Source organism: Podarcis raffonei, chromosome Z (genome assembly GCF_027172205.1).
Source record: "Podarcis raffonei isolate rPodRaf1 chromosome Z, rPodRaf1.pri, whole genome shotgun sequence".
Lineage (NCBI taxonomy): Eukaryota > Metazoa > Chordata > Lepidosauria > Squamata > Lacertidae > Podarcis > Podarcis raffonei.
In genome coordinates, this window is record NC_070621.1 from 16,928,693 (window position 1) to 16,945,747 (window position 17,055).

Genomic DNA, 17,055 nt, shown 5'->3' on the forward strand with positions numbered 1-17,055 from the left:
GGACTAGATGACCCTGAAGGTCCCCCCAACTCTATCCAGTTCTATGATTGTTGATTCTTCTTATTGATAACTTTTTATCTTTTGTCAACTGCTTTTAGAGCTTTTTTATACAATCAAGCTGTGTATGAATCTTATGAAATAAATAATTCTGGAATGTTATCCCCCCCCCCCAATTCAAATGTCTGTAGTTTAAGAAATTTCAACTTGCACAAAGGTTTTGACTTTGTTTTCCTCCCTGTCCCCTTTCCCCGCTTTTTAGGGCTGGGCCAGACAAACCTACGGATACCTCAGGGAACAGTGGGCCAGGTGATGCTGGATGACCAGGCCTATTTGGTACGATGGGAGTACTCCTACAGCAGCTGGACGCTGTTCACTTGCGAGATTGAGATGCTGTTGCATGTAGTGTCAACTGCAGGTGAGTCTCTCCCAGAAATTTGGAAAAGCAGGGTGGGGACTCTGTAAAATATGTTGTGAGGTGTACTGGCAACTCAGTGACAGAGCAGCAGCCTTGCATTCAGAAGGTCCCAGGCTCAGTCCCCAGTGGCATCTCCAGGTAGGACTGGAGCAGGTAGTGCTGGGAGACACTCCCTGCCTGAAACCTGGAACACAGCGTTGCTGCCAGTTAGTGTCTATCTACAGTACTAAGCAAAATAGAACCCAATGATCTGACTCAGTAGAAGGCAGCTTCCTACGCTCCTGTTTAATTCAGTCCTTTATTCAGAACTATGAGGACCAGAGCTCGGTGACATTTGCATGGAGAAGGTCCCAAGTTCAATCCCTGATGTCTCCATGTAGGCATGCCTGAAACCACTACTGAGAGCCACTGCTGCCAGTCAATGTAAACAATAGTAAGCAAGATGGACACTGGTCTCACACAGTATAAGGCACCTTCCTGTGTTCCTATGATGAGTAAAACAAAAACCTATCAGCTCACTAGTAGCCCCTGCTTCTTAATGTTCCTTGCTTTTACCTTGTCTGGGTGTCTCACACTAAATGCATTCCTTTTTTCCCAGATGTCATTCAGCACTGCCAGAGGGTTAAGCCGATCATTGATCTGGTTCACAAAGTCATCAGCACTGATGTGTCAATCGCCGATTGTCTCCTGCCCATTACTTCACGGATCTACATGCTGTTACAAAGGTAATGGCAGCCTGTGTGGTCATTCTGTTTAAGCCTCTCCAAGAGACATGGAGATAAAACTCCCAAGTACTTATTTTTTTAAAAAAATAATTTTTATTGATTTTAACATATAAATTATAAAATGTACCACAAAACTTATCACTTCTACAATCTTTTTAGACTTCCATCAGCACCTCTGATGATCCACTGTTTTAACCACTTCTTATGTATTTCTTAACTTTATATTGCCTTTATATCTCTTAACAAATCATCCTTCCCCTTCTCCATTTTTGCAATGCTTCCAATAATACTCCTCACAAAACTTCTTGCAAACCTACAAACGTCGTCTGATCTTCAGAAATACTTTTCAAATAGTCCATAAATTTACTCCAGTCTTCCGTGAATTTACTCCAGTCTTCCGTGAATTTCGGTTTCGAATCCTTCCTGTTAGTTTATCTAGTTCTGCATAGTCCATTAACTTCATCCTCCATTCTTCAATCGTCGGTAATTCTTCTTGCTTCCATTTTTGGGCCAGTAATATTCTTGCTGCTGTTATTGCATATAAAAAGAGCTTATATTCCTTTCTATTTATATCACTCCCAACTACACATGCTTCTGGTTTCTTTATAAATGTATATTTCAACATTTTTTTTATCTCATTATATATCATCTCCAAGAAACATTTCACCTTTTTACATTCCCACCACATGTGATAAAATGTTCCCTCTTTTTCTTTACATTTCCAACATTTATTACTGACTTTATACATTTTCACTAACTTGACAGGTGTAATATACCATCTATACTTAATTGCCATCACATTTTCTTTTAGGGCATTGCATGCAGTAAATTTCTTTCCATAATTTTACCCAATCACTCAGCTGTATATTTGTCCCAGTGAATCATAACCAACTTAACCTCCTCGTCCTTCAAATGCCATTCAAGCAGCAATTTATACATTTTAGATAAAATTTTAGAATCATTACTTAATATCTCTAATTCAAACTTTGATCCACTTTCATCAAATCCTTTTTCTAAAACTCCCAAGTACTTAAGCCGGTGCCGGAACCACGAGATGGTATCATCCTTTTGAGTGTTTTGGAAAAGCTCTATGTATTTATTTTTGCCTCTCTTCCAGGCTGACTACTGTTATTTCTCCCCCGGTTGACGTTATTGCTTCTTGCGTCAACTGTTTGACCGTCCTAGCCTCTCGGATGCCTGCAAAGGTAAAGGGGCCCTCTCTGGCTTTGCTTCTATTGGAGTTGTCTCCAACAGGTGTAATGATCAGATGTAATGAACAGATAAATATACTTTTTGCTCTCCCTTTTCAGGTTTGGATGGATCTTCATCACACAGGCTTTTTACCATTCGTTGCCAATCCGGTCTCTAGCATGAGCCACATGATCAGGTAATTTGACTGACATCCATGGAACAATAAATCCACTGCATTGTATAAAACCCTGGATGGCCATTGTGTTTATTGTTACTTAAACACTTACAAACCATTTATTTTTAAATGTTTTCTAAGCAATGTACAGCATAATAAATTGTAGCATTATAACAATAAACATATGGCAATTTAACAAAAACACAACATAAAGCCAGTGGAACAGTAGTAGAATCATAGAATGGAAGGGACCCAAGAGTCATCTAGTCCAATGGAAACAGATATGGCCAAGAGGCATAATTTTATTGACTGTGGTTGGTAATGTGGTTTATTACCAAATACAATTTATGGTTTGACAGTGTTTGAATGTATACTAATAAACATTTAAGTCATTGAAATATATGTTACTTTCTTTCTGCTCCCTAATTGGATCCCTGACATTGCCAGGTAAGGCTGGGAGAGAGACCCTGCCTGAAACCTCAAGAGAGCTGCTGCCAGTCAGTGTTGATAATGCTGACCTAGATGGATCAGCGGTCTGATTCTGTCGAGTGCAGTTTCCTATGTTCCTGACTGGCAGTGACCCTTCAGGGTTTTAGGAAGTTTTGCCCACTTTTACCCTTCACCATACAAAGGAAGGTGCTTTGTCACCAAGAGTATCCTCTCCATCTTGGTATAAGGCAGCTTCCTATATTCTTGCGTGTCGTCGACAATTGCACACTCTTGCAGTTTCCTCAGTCACGGATTGGAGTGCACAGTCTCACACTTCCCTCACTTTCTTTCCCTGTTGTTGTGTTTGCCCTCTTCTCTCACAGTGCAGAAGGAATGAATGCTGGAGGCTATGGCAGTCTGCTGATGAGTATTGAGCAGCCACAGGGCGAATATGGTGTGACGATCTCCTTCCTGAATTTAGTCATGACACTCATACGGGTAAGTGCTTTTAGGGAGAAGGAATACTTCATGCAGTGGGGAACATCTATTAGTTTTTTAGACTGGTGTTTTATTGGTTTAAGGTTGTTCTTGTTTTATTTTATTTTATATTGTATACTCCTTAGTGTTTGTAACAAAAATTTGCAAGCTGTTTCTGAATGCTTTTGAAAAAATAAAAAATCAGCAAGGAATGTTCAGGCTTTTCTGCTTTTTTATTTTTGAGGGGATTTCCTAATTGACTTTAGATTCTTTACATTTATCCTGTTTTTCTACAAAGCATCCAAAGCATCTTATCTAAAAAGGAGAATATATATATATATATATATATATATATATATATATATATATATATTGCTAAAATAAAAAACACAATCGCACAGATCGTTGCAGTAACTTAAGAAATACAGAAACAGGGTTTGGAATAGGGTAATAACAAAGAAAGCTTGTGGTCTCTTCGTTCCTTTGATTTTGGTGTTGGGATTCTTGACTGCTTTTCCTTAGGGGCAGCTTGGCAACACCCAAAGCCAAGGTCTGGTGCCGTGCATCGTGTTTGTCCTGAAGGAGATGCTCCCCAACTACCACAAATGGCGCTACAACTCCCATGGAGTGAGAGAGAAAATTGGTAAGCATTCTGTGGGTGGATGGAGCTAAGGATTTGGGGTATTTCCCCCACCCCAAACTTATAGCATTTGTGACCTGCTTTTCATCCATAAAGGCTCCCAGGATTGCAATTGATTGAAACAAGACAGTACCTGCCCTCAATCTTGCCATCTAAAAGCACAGCACACAAAGGACTTGCATTTTTATAAAGAGAAACTGAAAGACATAGAGCCAGCAAGTATAACAACCATTCAGAACAAGTTACCTTGGACCTTACAATAACAAAAAATGTGAAGGGTTGGCGTCGGGATACGGGTGGGGACCATTTTAAGCACAGCCAACTGATGCGCAATCTGGCGTGCAGGTTGTTTTGGACGCAGAAGAGAGGTGGGGCAGAACTGGCAGTTTAAGTCCACTCCCCACCCCTGTCCTGACGATGGTTTCCCTCTCCCTTTTGGTTTTTCAGGTTGCCTTATCCTGCAGCTGATTCATGCTATCCTAAATCTGTCCCCTGAGATAGAAACTCAGAGCAGGTAAATTTAAGGTTTTTAAGCAGGGGTTATATGGCCATCTGCCATGGATGCTTTAGTTGAGATGACCCTTGGGGTCCCTTCCAACTCTGTATTTTGTTTGTGTGTTTTGTTCCTATGATTTTTTTTGTCATAGGAAGCTTCCTTTCTGTCAGGTCAGACTACTTGTTCCTTCTATCCCAATGCTGTCTACTCTGACTGGCAGCAACCTTCCAGTGTCTGTGGTGGAGAGAGGGGTCTTTCCCATCATTTGCTAACTCCAGAGAAGCCAGTGTGGTGTTCTCCAGCTGTTCTTAGGCTCCAGCTCCCATCAGCACCAGCCAGCATGGCCAGTGATCAGGGATGGTGGTATTTGTAGTCCAGCAACATCTGGAGGGCTTCATGTTGGCTGTTGGCTGGGACCTTCTGTATGCAAAGCATGTGTTGTCCCCTACAGATTTTGTTTCCCCTACAACAGCAACAACAACAACAACAACAACAACAACAACAACAACAACAATAATAATAATAATTCACAGCCCCATGCACACTTCATTTTCAGAATGGGAATTGTTGTTGCTTCTTATCATTTTTATAATAAATTATCTTTAACTTACAATGAAAGTGGAACACATGAAACATAGGAAACTACCTTGTACTGAGTTGGTTCATCTAATTCAGTACTATCTACATTGACCTGCAGTAGCTCTCCAGGCCTACCTGGAGATACCAGGGATTGAACCTGGGACCTTTTGCATGCCAGGTGGATGCTCTACCACTGAGCTACTGCCCTATCCCTCAGAATGGGACAAGTTCTTAAATTTATACCCCCACCCTTCCTCCCAAAGGAGACCAGGACACGACAACCCTGCGTAAGAGTTGAACTGCTATTACTCATGGCTATGGAGACGCCAGATCTCTGTTTGCTTTTTTTTTATAGTGCTGGTTGTATTGGGGGTTAACTGCGAGGACTTTCACATTGAGTTGAGATCCGTGTTCTTGCCTTTTTCCAGCGGGGCCCCTAGCCTGCAGTCCCTCTGCATCTTCAGCCTGGCCAACACGGAAGCAGGACAGGCCGTCATAAACATCATGGGCATTGGTGTGGACACCATTGATATGGTGATGGCCACACAGTCTAGCAGGTGAATAAGTTGTCATCTTCCCCCCTCTCAGCTCCCCAGGAGCATTCTTTTGTAAGGAATAGCAGATAAAATATTGACATGTGTAAGGAATAGCAGATAAAATATTGACATGTTGCATTGTAGCAAATAAAACAATACGAAAAAATGCAGTGGTTCAATAATTCCAGCAGCTAGTAAGCCAACGGAAGTAAACATGGTGAAGTAGAAGTTAAAAACAGTAGAGTAAATAAACCACCAAAATCCTAGGTGAATAGGTAACCTGTTGGAGGCAGGGTATACCAATTGCTGGGAATCACAAGTGGGGAGTGTGTTGCTGTTGTGCTCAGGTTCTGCTTGCAAGCTTCTGGGTGGCCACTGTGAGAACAGGATGCTGGAGTAAATGGGCCACTGACCTGATCCAGCAGGATTCCTCTTATGTTCTCTTTCTCCCCTGTCAGAGGTTGTTTGCGTCTGAATACTGGTTGGTGGAAATCATTAGTGAAGAAAGTCGCTGTTGCCCTTGGATCCTGCTCATGGCTTCCAAAGAGGCATCTTATTGGCTTCTGTGTGAACAGAGTGCTGAGCTAGATAGGCCATAAGTCTGATCTAGCAGACTCTACCACCTTAGTTAGGCACCAGGAACCCAAGGATGCATGGGGTGGTGTAGGTCTTGAACAAAGGCCCCGATGGGAACTCTGCCAGTTGTGTGTGTCTGCTTGCACTGTGATCTTACAACCCTAAAAGGAGGGTGGTGGTTATGTGGCCCCTAATACAGAGGTGTGCTTGAGTTTCATGCATTGATTTGAGGTTAGTCATTAGCCTCTAATGTGATCAGAGTGTTCTGAAAAAGTGCTGTGGAAATGATGGGTTCTAATGCAATTCTTGCTGACAATGCAGTGATGAGTCTCATGGCCAGGGCCAGCTGCTCATCCAGACAGTGAAACTGGCATTCTCTGTCACCAACAACGTTATCCGGTTGAAGCCGCCGTCCAATGTGGTGTCTCCTCTGGAACATTCCCTTACGCAGCATGGTAGGTACCTCCTTTTATATGTTCTTTAGCCAGGAATGTGGCACACTAATTTTATGCCTAAACAACCTGTGTGTAGTTTTCCTGTTTCCTTTTAATTACATGTTTACCAGAGAGAGACGGGGGGGGGGAGGGAAAAGAAAAAGAAAACCACCTCATCAGCTCACATTAACTATTGTTATAGCCCTTGAATTTTTAACATTTACCAATTAGAATTTCTAATCTACTGTATTTTTCTTCGCATTTTTGTTTTAAAAACAGCACCTTTTAAGAAAAAAAATCCAGTGACTTAATTTAAACATATTAATTAATATGTGCCATCCAAATAGGTACCTACAACCTGTGTGTGGTTTTCAAAATTTGCATTTTGAGAAAGGGATGTGGGTTGTTGAAGGAAGCTGCTTTTTTCCTACACTTCCTTCGTAAGGAAATATTTTCCTCAGAGATGCATGAATCTTCTTTGTGATTTTTTAAAAACTCTGCTCTTGCCAGGTGCCCACAGGAACAACCTGATTGCTATCTTGGCCAAATATATCTACCACAAACACGACCCTGCCTTGCCACGCCTCGCCATCCAGCTTCTGAAGCGGCTTGCCACAGTAGGTCTTTTACTGTTTTCTACCCATTAAAGGGCTTTTGTGGTTTTCCCATGAAGATGTTTCATTATATTTGTTAGTCGCAATTCTTACAAGGCCATTGAAAGCAACTTCATTTCCCCATCCTTAAAAATAGGACCTCCTGTGTGGTTGGGGGAAATCAGTACAGTGGTACCTCAGGTTACATATGCTTCAGGTTACATACACTTCAGGTTACAGACTCTGCTAACCCAGAAATCGTGCTTCGGGTTAAGAACTTTGCTTCAGGATGAGAACAGAAATTGTGCTCCGGCGGCGCGGCAGCAGCAGGAGGCCCCATTAGCTAAAGTGGTGCTTCAGGTTAAGAACAGTTTCAGGTTAAGTACGGACCTCCGGAATGAATTAAGTACTTAACCCGAGGTACTACTGTAGTCATTAACTGTTCGATCTCCACTGTTGGAGGCAGCAATGCTTCTGAACTCTGGTTGCTGGGAACCACAGGAAGGGAGTATGTTGCTGTTGTGATCAGGTCCTGATTGTAAGCTTCTCATTGGGGCATCTGGTTGGCCTGATCTAGCAGCCAGGCTCTTACGTTCTTATGCCCACCCCCTACAGTAAGCAGGACTTCTCAGAATTTCTGAAAAGTCCTGAAGGGGTCACCACTGCTTAATACACAGAAAGAGTCCTGCTGAATCAGGCCAGTAACCCCTCTTATCTATCATCCTGCTCTCACAGTGGCCAACTAGATGCCTCCATGGGAAGCCCTCAAGCAGGAACCAAGCACAAGAGCAACACTCTCCCCTCCCGTGGTTTCCAACAGTGTCTATTCAGAAGCATTGCTGCCTCTGGCTGTGGTGGCCGAGCATAGCTGTTGTGGCTAGTAACATGTTATAAAGCTTCAATGGATTAGGTTTGGCAAATTTGAGACCTTCTTCCTCTCTATCCTGTTACAGCATCCAAAGTCAGTCTCTCTTGAGCAAGCTAAGGAATAGTGAATGCCTAAGCATTTTTGAAAAGCATTGCAATACTTTTAAAAAATTGGATTGGATTTTGACAAATTTGGTTATTTAGTAGAGTTTTATTTCATTTATTTTAGGTTGCTCCAATGTCTGTCTATGCCTGCCTTGGGAATGATGCTGCTGCCATCCGTGATGCCTTCCTGACACGCCTGCAGAGCAAAATCGAGGACATGCGCATCAAAGTCATGATTCTCGAGTTCCTCACCGTTGCTGTGGAAACGCAGCCTGGCCTCATTGAGCTGTTCCTCAATCTGGAAGTAAATGATGGGACTGATGGATCAAAGGTAGACTCTGTGTGTGTGCGTGTGTCAGAGAGAGAGAGCACACAATAATTTTTCACTTTTGTGACCTAGAATCGTCACCTTAGCCACCTCCCTTTTGCTTGAATGATTCAGCCCACATATTTTGATCTGCTTTAATATTTGCATGCTGCTTTCCCATTCACAGCATTGAGTTCAAAGAAGCTCGAGAGAATAGCAGAGCATTAAAAATTAGAATCTCCATACAGTTCAGTGTGCAAACTCACAATAGTTCAAAGAGTATTGTGATAATTCAAAGATCAGAAGTTGCAGGTCAGCATCAGCCCTGAAACCAGCTGACATAATCTCTCTGACATAATCTTTCTTCACTCACCGCAGCAGCCACAATCCTAGGCTTTCCACAAAGGAGATCTGGTTTCACTCAGCACTTGATAGAACACCCACACACAAAACCTTTACAAAAACTTGCACAGTCGCTGGCTACTAGTTTGTGCCTAGGTTTAGGCACAAGGTGAGAAAGGTTGCAGTGTTTGGGATTTTTTAGTTTAGAGGCGACATTGTAAGCTTATAGACATGTGACAGAGAAAGTGGATAGAGAGAGGTTTTCCTTCCTTTCTCGTAACACTAGAATGTGTAGTCTTCCATTGAAGCTGGAGTTCTTCACGCAGCACACAGTTAACAATGGAGCTCGCTCCCACAGAAGGCAGTGATGGTCACCAACCTAAATGGCTTTGGATTAGACAAATTCATAGAGGAGGATAGGGCCGCCAGTGGCCACTAGCCATGATGGCTATGCTCTGCCTCCACATTCTGAGGCAGCTATGCTTCTGAATATCAGTTGTTGGAAAGCACAGGAGGATCTTACAGGTTTCCCATAATGACCATCTGGTTGGCCACTGTGAGAAGAGGATGTTGGGCCAGATGGCGGGTCATAGGTCTGATCCAGCAGACTCTTATAAGTTTCCTCTCTGCCACAGAAGGGACAGAATTCAGCGTTCTCTTTTCTCTCCCAGTGACTTGACCACATTATATGGTCGCCACACAGACCACCACACTCCTGCCACCCAGCTGTTGTAGCTTCTGTGAACTAAAGCATGTCCTTAAAAGTTTTTCTCCTTTCCACTGCCACTCTTTTTGCATTTTGTTTTTCTCTGGTATAGGAATTCAACTTAGGAGAGTGGAGCTGCCTTCATGTAGTTCTGGAGCTTATAGACACCAAACAGCAGGAGCGGTACTGGTGTCCCCCGCTTCTCCAGCGAGCTGCCATTGCCTTCCTTCATGCCCTCTGGCAGGACCGCCGGGATAGTGCTATGTTAGTCCTCCGCACCAAGTAAGTGATAAATTTTCTCGTCTCATGTTGCAACCCGTCTGGGAGCGGGCACAAAGTAGAGCACTTTAATCAACAACACAAACACAGTTATCCTTCTATCCTTAGGAATGTTTTGAAGTTGGCAAAAAAATGTGAACAATGCCTGATTTTGTCTGTTTTTCTGCAATTTTTGTAGGCCAAAGTTTTGGGAAAATTTAACTAACCCACTCTTTGGAACCCTTCCTCCACCTTCCGAAACGTCTGAGGTGAGTTGCTTCCATAGTAAGTAGCACTAGTTTGTGGACCTGCATGTCTCCTGCTACCATATTTTGGGTGTTACAGCCTTTAATTGCTATTCCCCCTAGGTAAGATATGCAGGATAGATACATTTTAAAAGAGTAAAGTAAAATTTGATAGATTTCCAAGTTCCAACATCCCCACCCCATCAGTGTGCTTGATGGGACAGAAGGCATGAAATATTCCCAGATAAATTTGGTTTCTGTCCTTTTGTTTCTGTATGAGCCACCAGCCTGATAGTTCTCAAATCAAAGCAAAACAAATCAAAATTTATTGGTCAACCAAATACAGAATATAGAAATGAAGAAAAGAGAACAAGCAAACAGATTTTAGCAAGCAAACAAAAGTTAATAGCAGCATAATAAAATGTGTAATAAAACACATATGATACATAAAACATGCATATACAGTGGTGCCCCGCAAGACGAATGCCTCGCAAGACGGAAAACTCGCAAGAAGAAAGAGTTTTCCGTTTTTCGAGGTGCTTCGCCAGACGAATTTCCCTATGGGCTTGCTTCGCAAGTAGAAAGCCCATAGGGAAATCTCCGGGGACCTCTTTTAAATGCTGGCGGTGGGGAGCAAAGCCTTTCGCCCCCCGCCGGCCTTCAGAAGAGGTCCAGGAAGGCCGGCGGGGGCCGAAAGGCTTTGCTCCCCACCGCCAGCATTTTAAAAGCGGTCAGGGATAGCAGGGAAGCGCGCTGCGCTTTCCCGCTATCCCAGACCGCTTTTAAAATGCTGGCCGTCGGGAGCAAAGACTTTCGCCCACCGCCGGCCTGGACCTCTTCTGAAGGCCGGCGGGGGGCAAAAGTCTTTGCTCCCCCCCGCCGGCCTTCCCGGGATAGCGGAGAAGCGCAGCGCATTTCTCCGCTATCCCGGATGGCTTTTGAAGGCAGGCGGGGGGGAGCAAAGACTTTTGCCCCCCGCTGGCCTTCAGAAGAGGTCCTGGACCTCTTCTGAAGGCCAGCGGGGGGCAAAAGTCTTTGCTCCCCCTCGCCTGCCTTCCCGGGATAGTCTCCGCTGTCCTGGGGCGATCTTAAAATGCTGGCGGGCGGCATTTTTAAAATGCTGGGGGCCCGCCAGCATTTTAAGATCGCCCCGGGACAGCGGAGAAGTCTCCGCTGTCCTGGGGGCTTTTAAAATGCTGGCGGTCGGGAGGAAAGCCCTCCTGTCCCCGGAGCTTGCGGGGCGGGAGGTGGGGAGAAGGGTTTTTCTTCCCACCGCCAGCCTTCTGAAGGCTGGCGGTGGGAAGAAAAGCCCTTGTCCCCCCCCCAGCCTTCAGAAGAGGTCGGGGGACAGACTGTCCCCGGACCTGGTCTGAAGGCGGTTTCCATAGGAACGCATTGATTGATTTTCAATGCATTCCTATGGGAAACCGTGCTTCGCAACACAAAAAACTCGCAAGAAGAAAAAACTCGTGGAACGAATTAATTTCGTCTTGCGAGGCACCACTGTATACATTTCACATAACTCCCTTTCCCTCTCTGTAGCTCAGCATCTTGGACACCTGTGCCTTGATCATGAAAATCATTTGTCTGGAGATCTACTATGTAGTTAAGTAAGTATCATTCAGAGCATATCGTAAAAGCCTCTGCCAGCTCAGTACAGATGTAATAGGAAATTATGGGTTGTATCCAGTGCAGCACTAAGTTGAAATCACTTAGTAGTGCATACTAGTTCTACTGGTGAAAAACGTTTTGCATCAGCAGAATGTTGTGCAGGAGAATTGTATAAGCATATGTTGCACAATAGACAGCACAATCTGTTATAGAGCATGTTACCGCCAGCACAGTTGACTTTCCCAAGTGTTCCCAAGTGGCGTTGCCAGTCCTGTGCTGCTCCATGTTGCTCCTTTCCACCTCCAAAATTCAAGGTTGAAAGGAGCAAGGCAGGGCGGCTTGCAAAGAAATTGAATGGAAACTGCTCCTCTCCTTGAACAAGACTTGCTCTGACCACCCATCAGAGGATGGGCAGTTGGGAGAAATCCTTGCTCCACCAAAGGAACAGTCTGGTGAGCTGTGTTTGGCCCATGGCCCATAGGTTCCCCACCGTTTACTTACAGCACACGTAAGTAGAATAGCACATGTTTATTTTTGTATACCTTGTTTTTCGTTATCTGATATATCTGCTGTAGCTTTGATGCGAATTCATCAAGGTGACCTATTCCAGCCTGGTGCTGTCCAATTGTTTTGGATTGCATCTCCCTTCGGCCCCATCCAGCTCAGCTCTATGATGTTGGGGCTGATGGGAATTGTAGTCCAAAGCATTTGAGGTCAAAGCTGCTTTAGCAGGAAGGGACAAACTTCTACTTTCTCAAAACCAAGAGTAACCAAGAGCAAGTATCACGGCTCTCAGTTTCTCATTTGCCCATAGGGGTTCTTTGGACCAGTCGCTGAAAGACACACTGAAGAAGTTTTCCACGGAGAAGCGCTTTGCTTACTGGTCAGGCTACGTGCAGTCCCTCGCGTTCCACATGGCAGAGACGGAGGACAGCGGCTGCACCTCTATGTCAGAGTATCAGATGCTGATCTCCGCATGGCGGATGATGCTGATTGTTTCTTCCAGTCACGTAAGGAGGTTTTGTCTCTTTGCCTGTCCATAAAATGTTACAGTATAGAATGGGAGATGGGATTGAATCATATTGCATCCCACATAAGTTAGTTGGGCCAGTTAACAGATTTGTCAAAAAAGAAACAGCTGTTACTTGAGAGAAAGAAGGAAGTTGCAAAAGATTCTGCTCTAGTAATCTCAGATTTTACAGTTCCCTGGTACTGCAGCTGCTGATTGCTCAACAAACATGCATCTTGCATATAAAGGAACTTTTTTGATTTTGTTTGCAAAGAAGAAATGGGGGCAGGGAATGATTCTGTTACAAATTTTTAATGATGGACTTTGATCCTCTCAGGCCGACATCATGCACTTGACTGACTCCGAAGTCCAGCAGCTGTTCCTGGAGGTCCTGAGTGGGACTGAGGCTTTGGTGAGTGTTGTTAACATCACTGCTTTTATCATCAATTTATTAATTGCCTTCTGAACCACTGTCTTGCGATTTATGCATAAGATAAAACAGTTAAAACCACCAAAGCAGCAAATGCATTTTAAAACAAGACTAAAGCCCTAACAAATGGGCACTTGTGGTGAAGACCCATTTATACAGCTAGGAAAGCACGTGGGAACAGAAAAATGCCTCCAGTTGGTTTTGGAAAGTGGAAAAGTGTCACACTATGAGTCACTGCAGAGTGGGCTTCTCACATCTTTAGAACTTGTAGGAGAGACTCTGGAGACTGCAGCAATCTGCTAGGTGTATAAGGGATAAAGCAAGCTGTATAGGCACTTAAATGTTAGTATTAACACCTTAAACATGACCCTTGGTAGCAGATTGGCAGGCAGTGGTGGGTTCTAAGGGTACCATTGAACTAGATCTTACTTTGAGTAGGCCTATTTCAGTTAATGAACACGATCCTTTTAACAGGTATACTCTGAGTAATACTTAGTTGAATAGCATCCTTGGTCTTCTACAGCTTGAAGTCATAGAGTTTGTTTAGCTGCTTTAAGTGAAGAAGAATGTATAAAAACAGTATGTATCTGTAAGGGGAAAACTATAGTTCCCAGGGTTCTTTCACAGGGGGAACCATGTGGATGAAACACACTTCAAATTTATGGTGTGTACGTAGCCTGTGTTTCTTCATTTCACTGGAGCATGATCAATGACAAAAGTTTGTCCTGGTGAGCATTGCAGGATGCACGAACAGTTGTCCTGCCAACTTAAAGGTGCCCGCAAAACTTAGGACCATTTATGTAGCAGTCTGGATCTTGGCTCACACTCCTTTGAGATGCCCACCTGGCTCCCCCTCTGTCCTGAAGCCACTTAAAACATTTCCCTTTCTGTTTTTGGAAATAGAATCAAACATGCTTTTTTTCTTCCCTCCTCCCCCTGTGCAGTCGGTTTATTGGCTTGTATCACATTTTTATTTTGTGGTTTTATTTTAAGGCTTGATGGTTGTCTATTCATGTTGCTTTCTCCTTTGGAAATGTTGTTTAGGAGAGACAATGTTAAAATCTTGTTACTCAGTCAGAATAAATAAATATTTCTGCAGTTGCTGGTTCCCACTTCGGTGTGTTGTCTACAGCTGGGATCCATGCTGTGCACCCTCCTCTTAATCCTGCTGAGACAGTGGAAGAGGTAGGTCTCTTGGGGAAAAGGATGCACTAGCTTGGTGGCAGAACACATTCTTCTCATTCAGGAGGTCCTAGGTTCAGTTCCAAGCATTTCCAGGTGGCGGGTTAAGAAGGACTCCTTGCTGGTACTCTGAAGAGTTACCGTTAAGAAATCAATCCATAATTATAAGAATTCAATCTTTTAGTGTGGCAGTACCTACACTCTTGAACTCCCTTCCTATCGACCCCAGGAAGGCACCTTCACTGTACTCTTTTCAGCCTCTATTTAAAACAAGCCTATCCAGATGTGCTTTAATTTCAGTTTTTTTACTGCTCTTATAAAATAATGTTAAGTTTTTATTTTCTTATTTGGTATTTTTTATTGATAATTTAGTATTTATTGGAAACTGCTTAGAAGTTTTACTGCAGTCAAGCAGCATGTTTATTATTTTTATTATTATTTCAGTCAATCAAATAATTCTTAAAATCTCTGAAGGCAGTGGAAATGTAATATGCGATCCCAACACTGTCTACTTAGCCCTATTTTATTCAGGGGATTTACTCTCCATTAAGGGGCACTGTAAACTTTTTTCTGTGCTTTATGGTCTCTAAAAGTCCTAATCCAGTTTCGAAGATGGCCAGCACAAAAACAGGTGTGAACTATAGTGAACCACTGTTTAAGGCAGAATTGTTCATTGATGGGAGAAACTGGAAAGGGAAGTGGTTTTACCATGCCCTCCGTGGTCTTCTGCTGGCAGATGATCAAGAGCAGGCAGGTGCTGGGTGCACTATGCTGAGGATTGTTGCTCTCTTCTAAAGCAAACTCACGCAGTGAGGTTGTGAATCATGCAGAGCAGATGACATGCTGACATGTGTATAATTTTATGCATCTTAATATTTTTTCTTCCATTTCACCGCCCCCCAATCCCTGTTGTCAGCGAGTTGGGCTCTGTGGATAAAATCATAAACTCCTTGACGAAGATTCTGGATGGAGTGCTGCAGGCAGACCAGCAGATGATGGAAAAGACAAAGGCCAAAGTGTTCTCTGCTCTCATCACAGTCCTGCAAATGAAGCAGATGAAAGGTGGGGATCTTTACATGGACAACGTCTGCAGGCATCACTCTTGCTGCTTAGCGTAATGCCTTGAGCAAAGATGCTTGTGTTGTGTTATGTTGTTGTTTGTTTATATGCCGCTTCTCTCCCAAAAGAGCCCGCCTTCCCACCCCCTGGGCAAATCGCACAGAACAACACATAGATGCAAGATTCACATGCAATACAACTTATTTAGACAGGGTCCCAAGTAGGGGTGTAGGGCAAGGCAGGTGGGAAATCTGGTGCCCTTTGAAGGTTCCAGTGCTTGCTTGGGAAAGAATGTGGTTTCTGAACCCAAGCATTCCTGAAGTGGTTTGGGAACAAACCATGGGACAATAGCTTTGGACGCAGTGCCAGCCCAATACATTTATCACAGCTGAGGGGCAGATTATAGCTAGGCAAATGCACTTGAGGAAGGAACAGATCAGAGCTGGTGAGGGGGTATGCTCTAGGGAGAGTTCTGAGGGCCACATTCATCCCCTGGGAGTGATTCCCCACCTCAAAGTAAGGCTTTTGTCCAACACTAGGCTGCTCTATATGCTTTTCCTCGTGCTCCATATCATATTGCTGTGTGCATGTGTGTTATAGTGAGTGAAGTTCCTGAGTATTCCCAGCTGGTGTTGAGCGTGTGTGAAACGCTCCAGGAGGAATTCATTGCCCTTTTTGACCAGACTCGGCATTGCCTGACTTTTGGGGACTCAACAGATGACAAAGACAGCATGGAAACAGACGATGCCTCCCGGCATAAGCAGAAAGACCAGCGAGACGGGGCAAGTGGCTTCTAATATCCTTCATTAGTCTTGGGGAAAGGCTGGGGGGGGGTGGCATCTCCAAGTGGGGCTTAGCTGCCCCTGTGTTCCTCGAAGGCAGGAAATCCTGAAACTTCAAAGAAAGTTGTTAATCCTTTCTCCCTTGAGGTCTCAGTTCATTTCCTGCCATCATTTGGAGTGGACCACTTGATTCAGCTGACCTGCATAGCAAGAAGACAGTGATTTAAACCAAAGTTGTTTGGAGCCAAGCTGCACTTGACAGTGAATACATAATTGCACGGCAGAATGGCCCTACTATGATTAAAATTTGGTTGGATTCAACTCTTGGTCTCCCAGGTCTAGCCTGATGCTAACCACTGCATGCCACACTGTTGTGTAAAAGACGTAAATCCTTTTTTAAAATATTTTTTTCGTAAAAGTATTTAACACTGCATTAATATGTATATGATGTGCAGTATGTATATGTGATGTGCACTAATATGTAAACAATTAAAACACCATATAAAACCATCACAAACTTAAAAACAACTGTTTGCTAGTAGCAGTTATCCTAAGCGGCTTGTTTTCTGACAGTATCCTTCCTTCCCCACCTGGGTGCCCATGTGCTCTTTGCTCCCTGCTCTGCCTCCTCCCAGCAGGTGTGTGTGCTGGGGCTTCACCTGGCGAAGGAGCTCTGTGAAGTGGATGAGGATGGGGATTATTGGCTGCAAGTTACCCGGAAGATCCCACTGCTCCCAACTCTCTTCACCACCCTGGAGATAAGCTTAAGAGTGAAGCAGAACCTGCACTTCACAGAAGCCTCATTGCACCTGCTGTTGACCTTGGCCAGGACCCAGCAGGTGAGAAGAGGCAAAAGCTTTATGTTCCTTCCACACAGTTTTAGCTA

General features: G+C 43.9%; 1 protein-coding gene across 4 annotated transcripts in view; it reads left to right on the forward strand.

The window, feature by feature from the left end:
- NUP188 (nucleoporin 188) overlaps nucleotides 1–17,055 on the forward strand; it is a 47,541-nt gene that overhangs the window by 17,342 nt on the left and 13,144 nt on the right. For 3 of the 4 annotated variants that reach the window (XM_053373312.1, XM_053373316.1, XM_053373313.1), the window contains 20 exons: nucleotides 260–415; nucleotides 1,014–1,140; nucleotides 2,258–2,345; nucleotides 2,451–2,527; nucleotides 3,319–3,433; nucleotides 3,935–4,055; nucleotides 4,500–4,566; nucleotides 5,556–5,684; nucleotides 6,561–6,694; nucleotides 7,184–7,290; nucleotides 8,363–8,569; nucleotides 9,706–9,875; nucleotides 10,051–10,120; nucleotides 11,639–11,706; nucleotides 12,504–12,717; nucleotides 13,054–13,128; nucleotides 14,246–14,331; nucleotides 15,245–15,390; nucleotides 15,988–16,169; nucleotides 16,808–17,008. In XM_053373312.1, the coding sequence (XP_053229287.1) occupies nucleotides 260–415; nucleotides 1,014–1,140; nucleotides 2,258–2,345; nucleotides 2,451–2,527; nucleotides 3,319–3,433; nucleotides 3,935–4,055; nucleotides 4,500–4,566; nucleotides 5,556–5,684; nucleotides 6,561–6,694; nucleotides 7,184–7,290; nucleotides 8,363–8,569; nucleotides 9,706–9,875; nucleotides 10,051–10,120; nucleotides 11,639–11,706; nucleotides 12,504–12,717; nucleotides 13,054–13,128; nucleotides 14,246–14,331; nucleotides 15,245–15,390; nucleotides 15,988–16,169; nucleotides 16,808–17,008 (2,540 nt within the window). The remainder of the gene's footprint in view (nucleotides 1–259; nucleotides 416–1,013; nucleotides 1,141–2,257; nucleotides 2,346–2,450; nucleotides 2,528–3,318; nucleotides 3,434–3,934; nucleotides 4,056–4,499; nucleotides 4,567–5,555; nucleotides 5,685–6,560; nucleotides 6,695–7,183; nucleotides 7,291–8,362; nucleotides 8,570–9,705; nucleotides 9,876–10,050; nucleotides 10,121–11,638; nucleotides 11,707–12,503; nucleotides 12,718–13,053; nucleotides 13,129–14,245; nucleotides 14,332–15,244; nucleotides 15,391–15,987; nucleotides 16,170–16,807; nucleotides 17,009–17,055) is intronic. The other variant, XM_053373315.1, reaches the window with a different exon arrangement.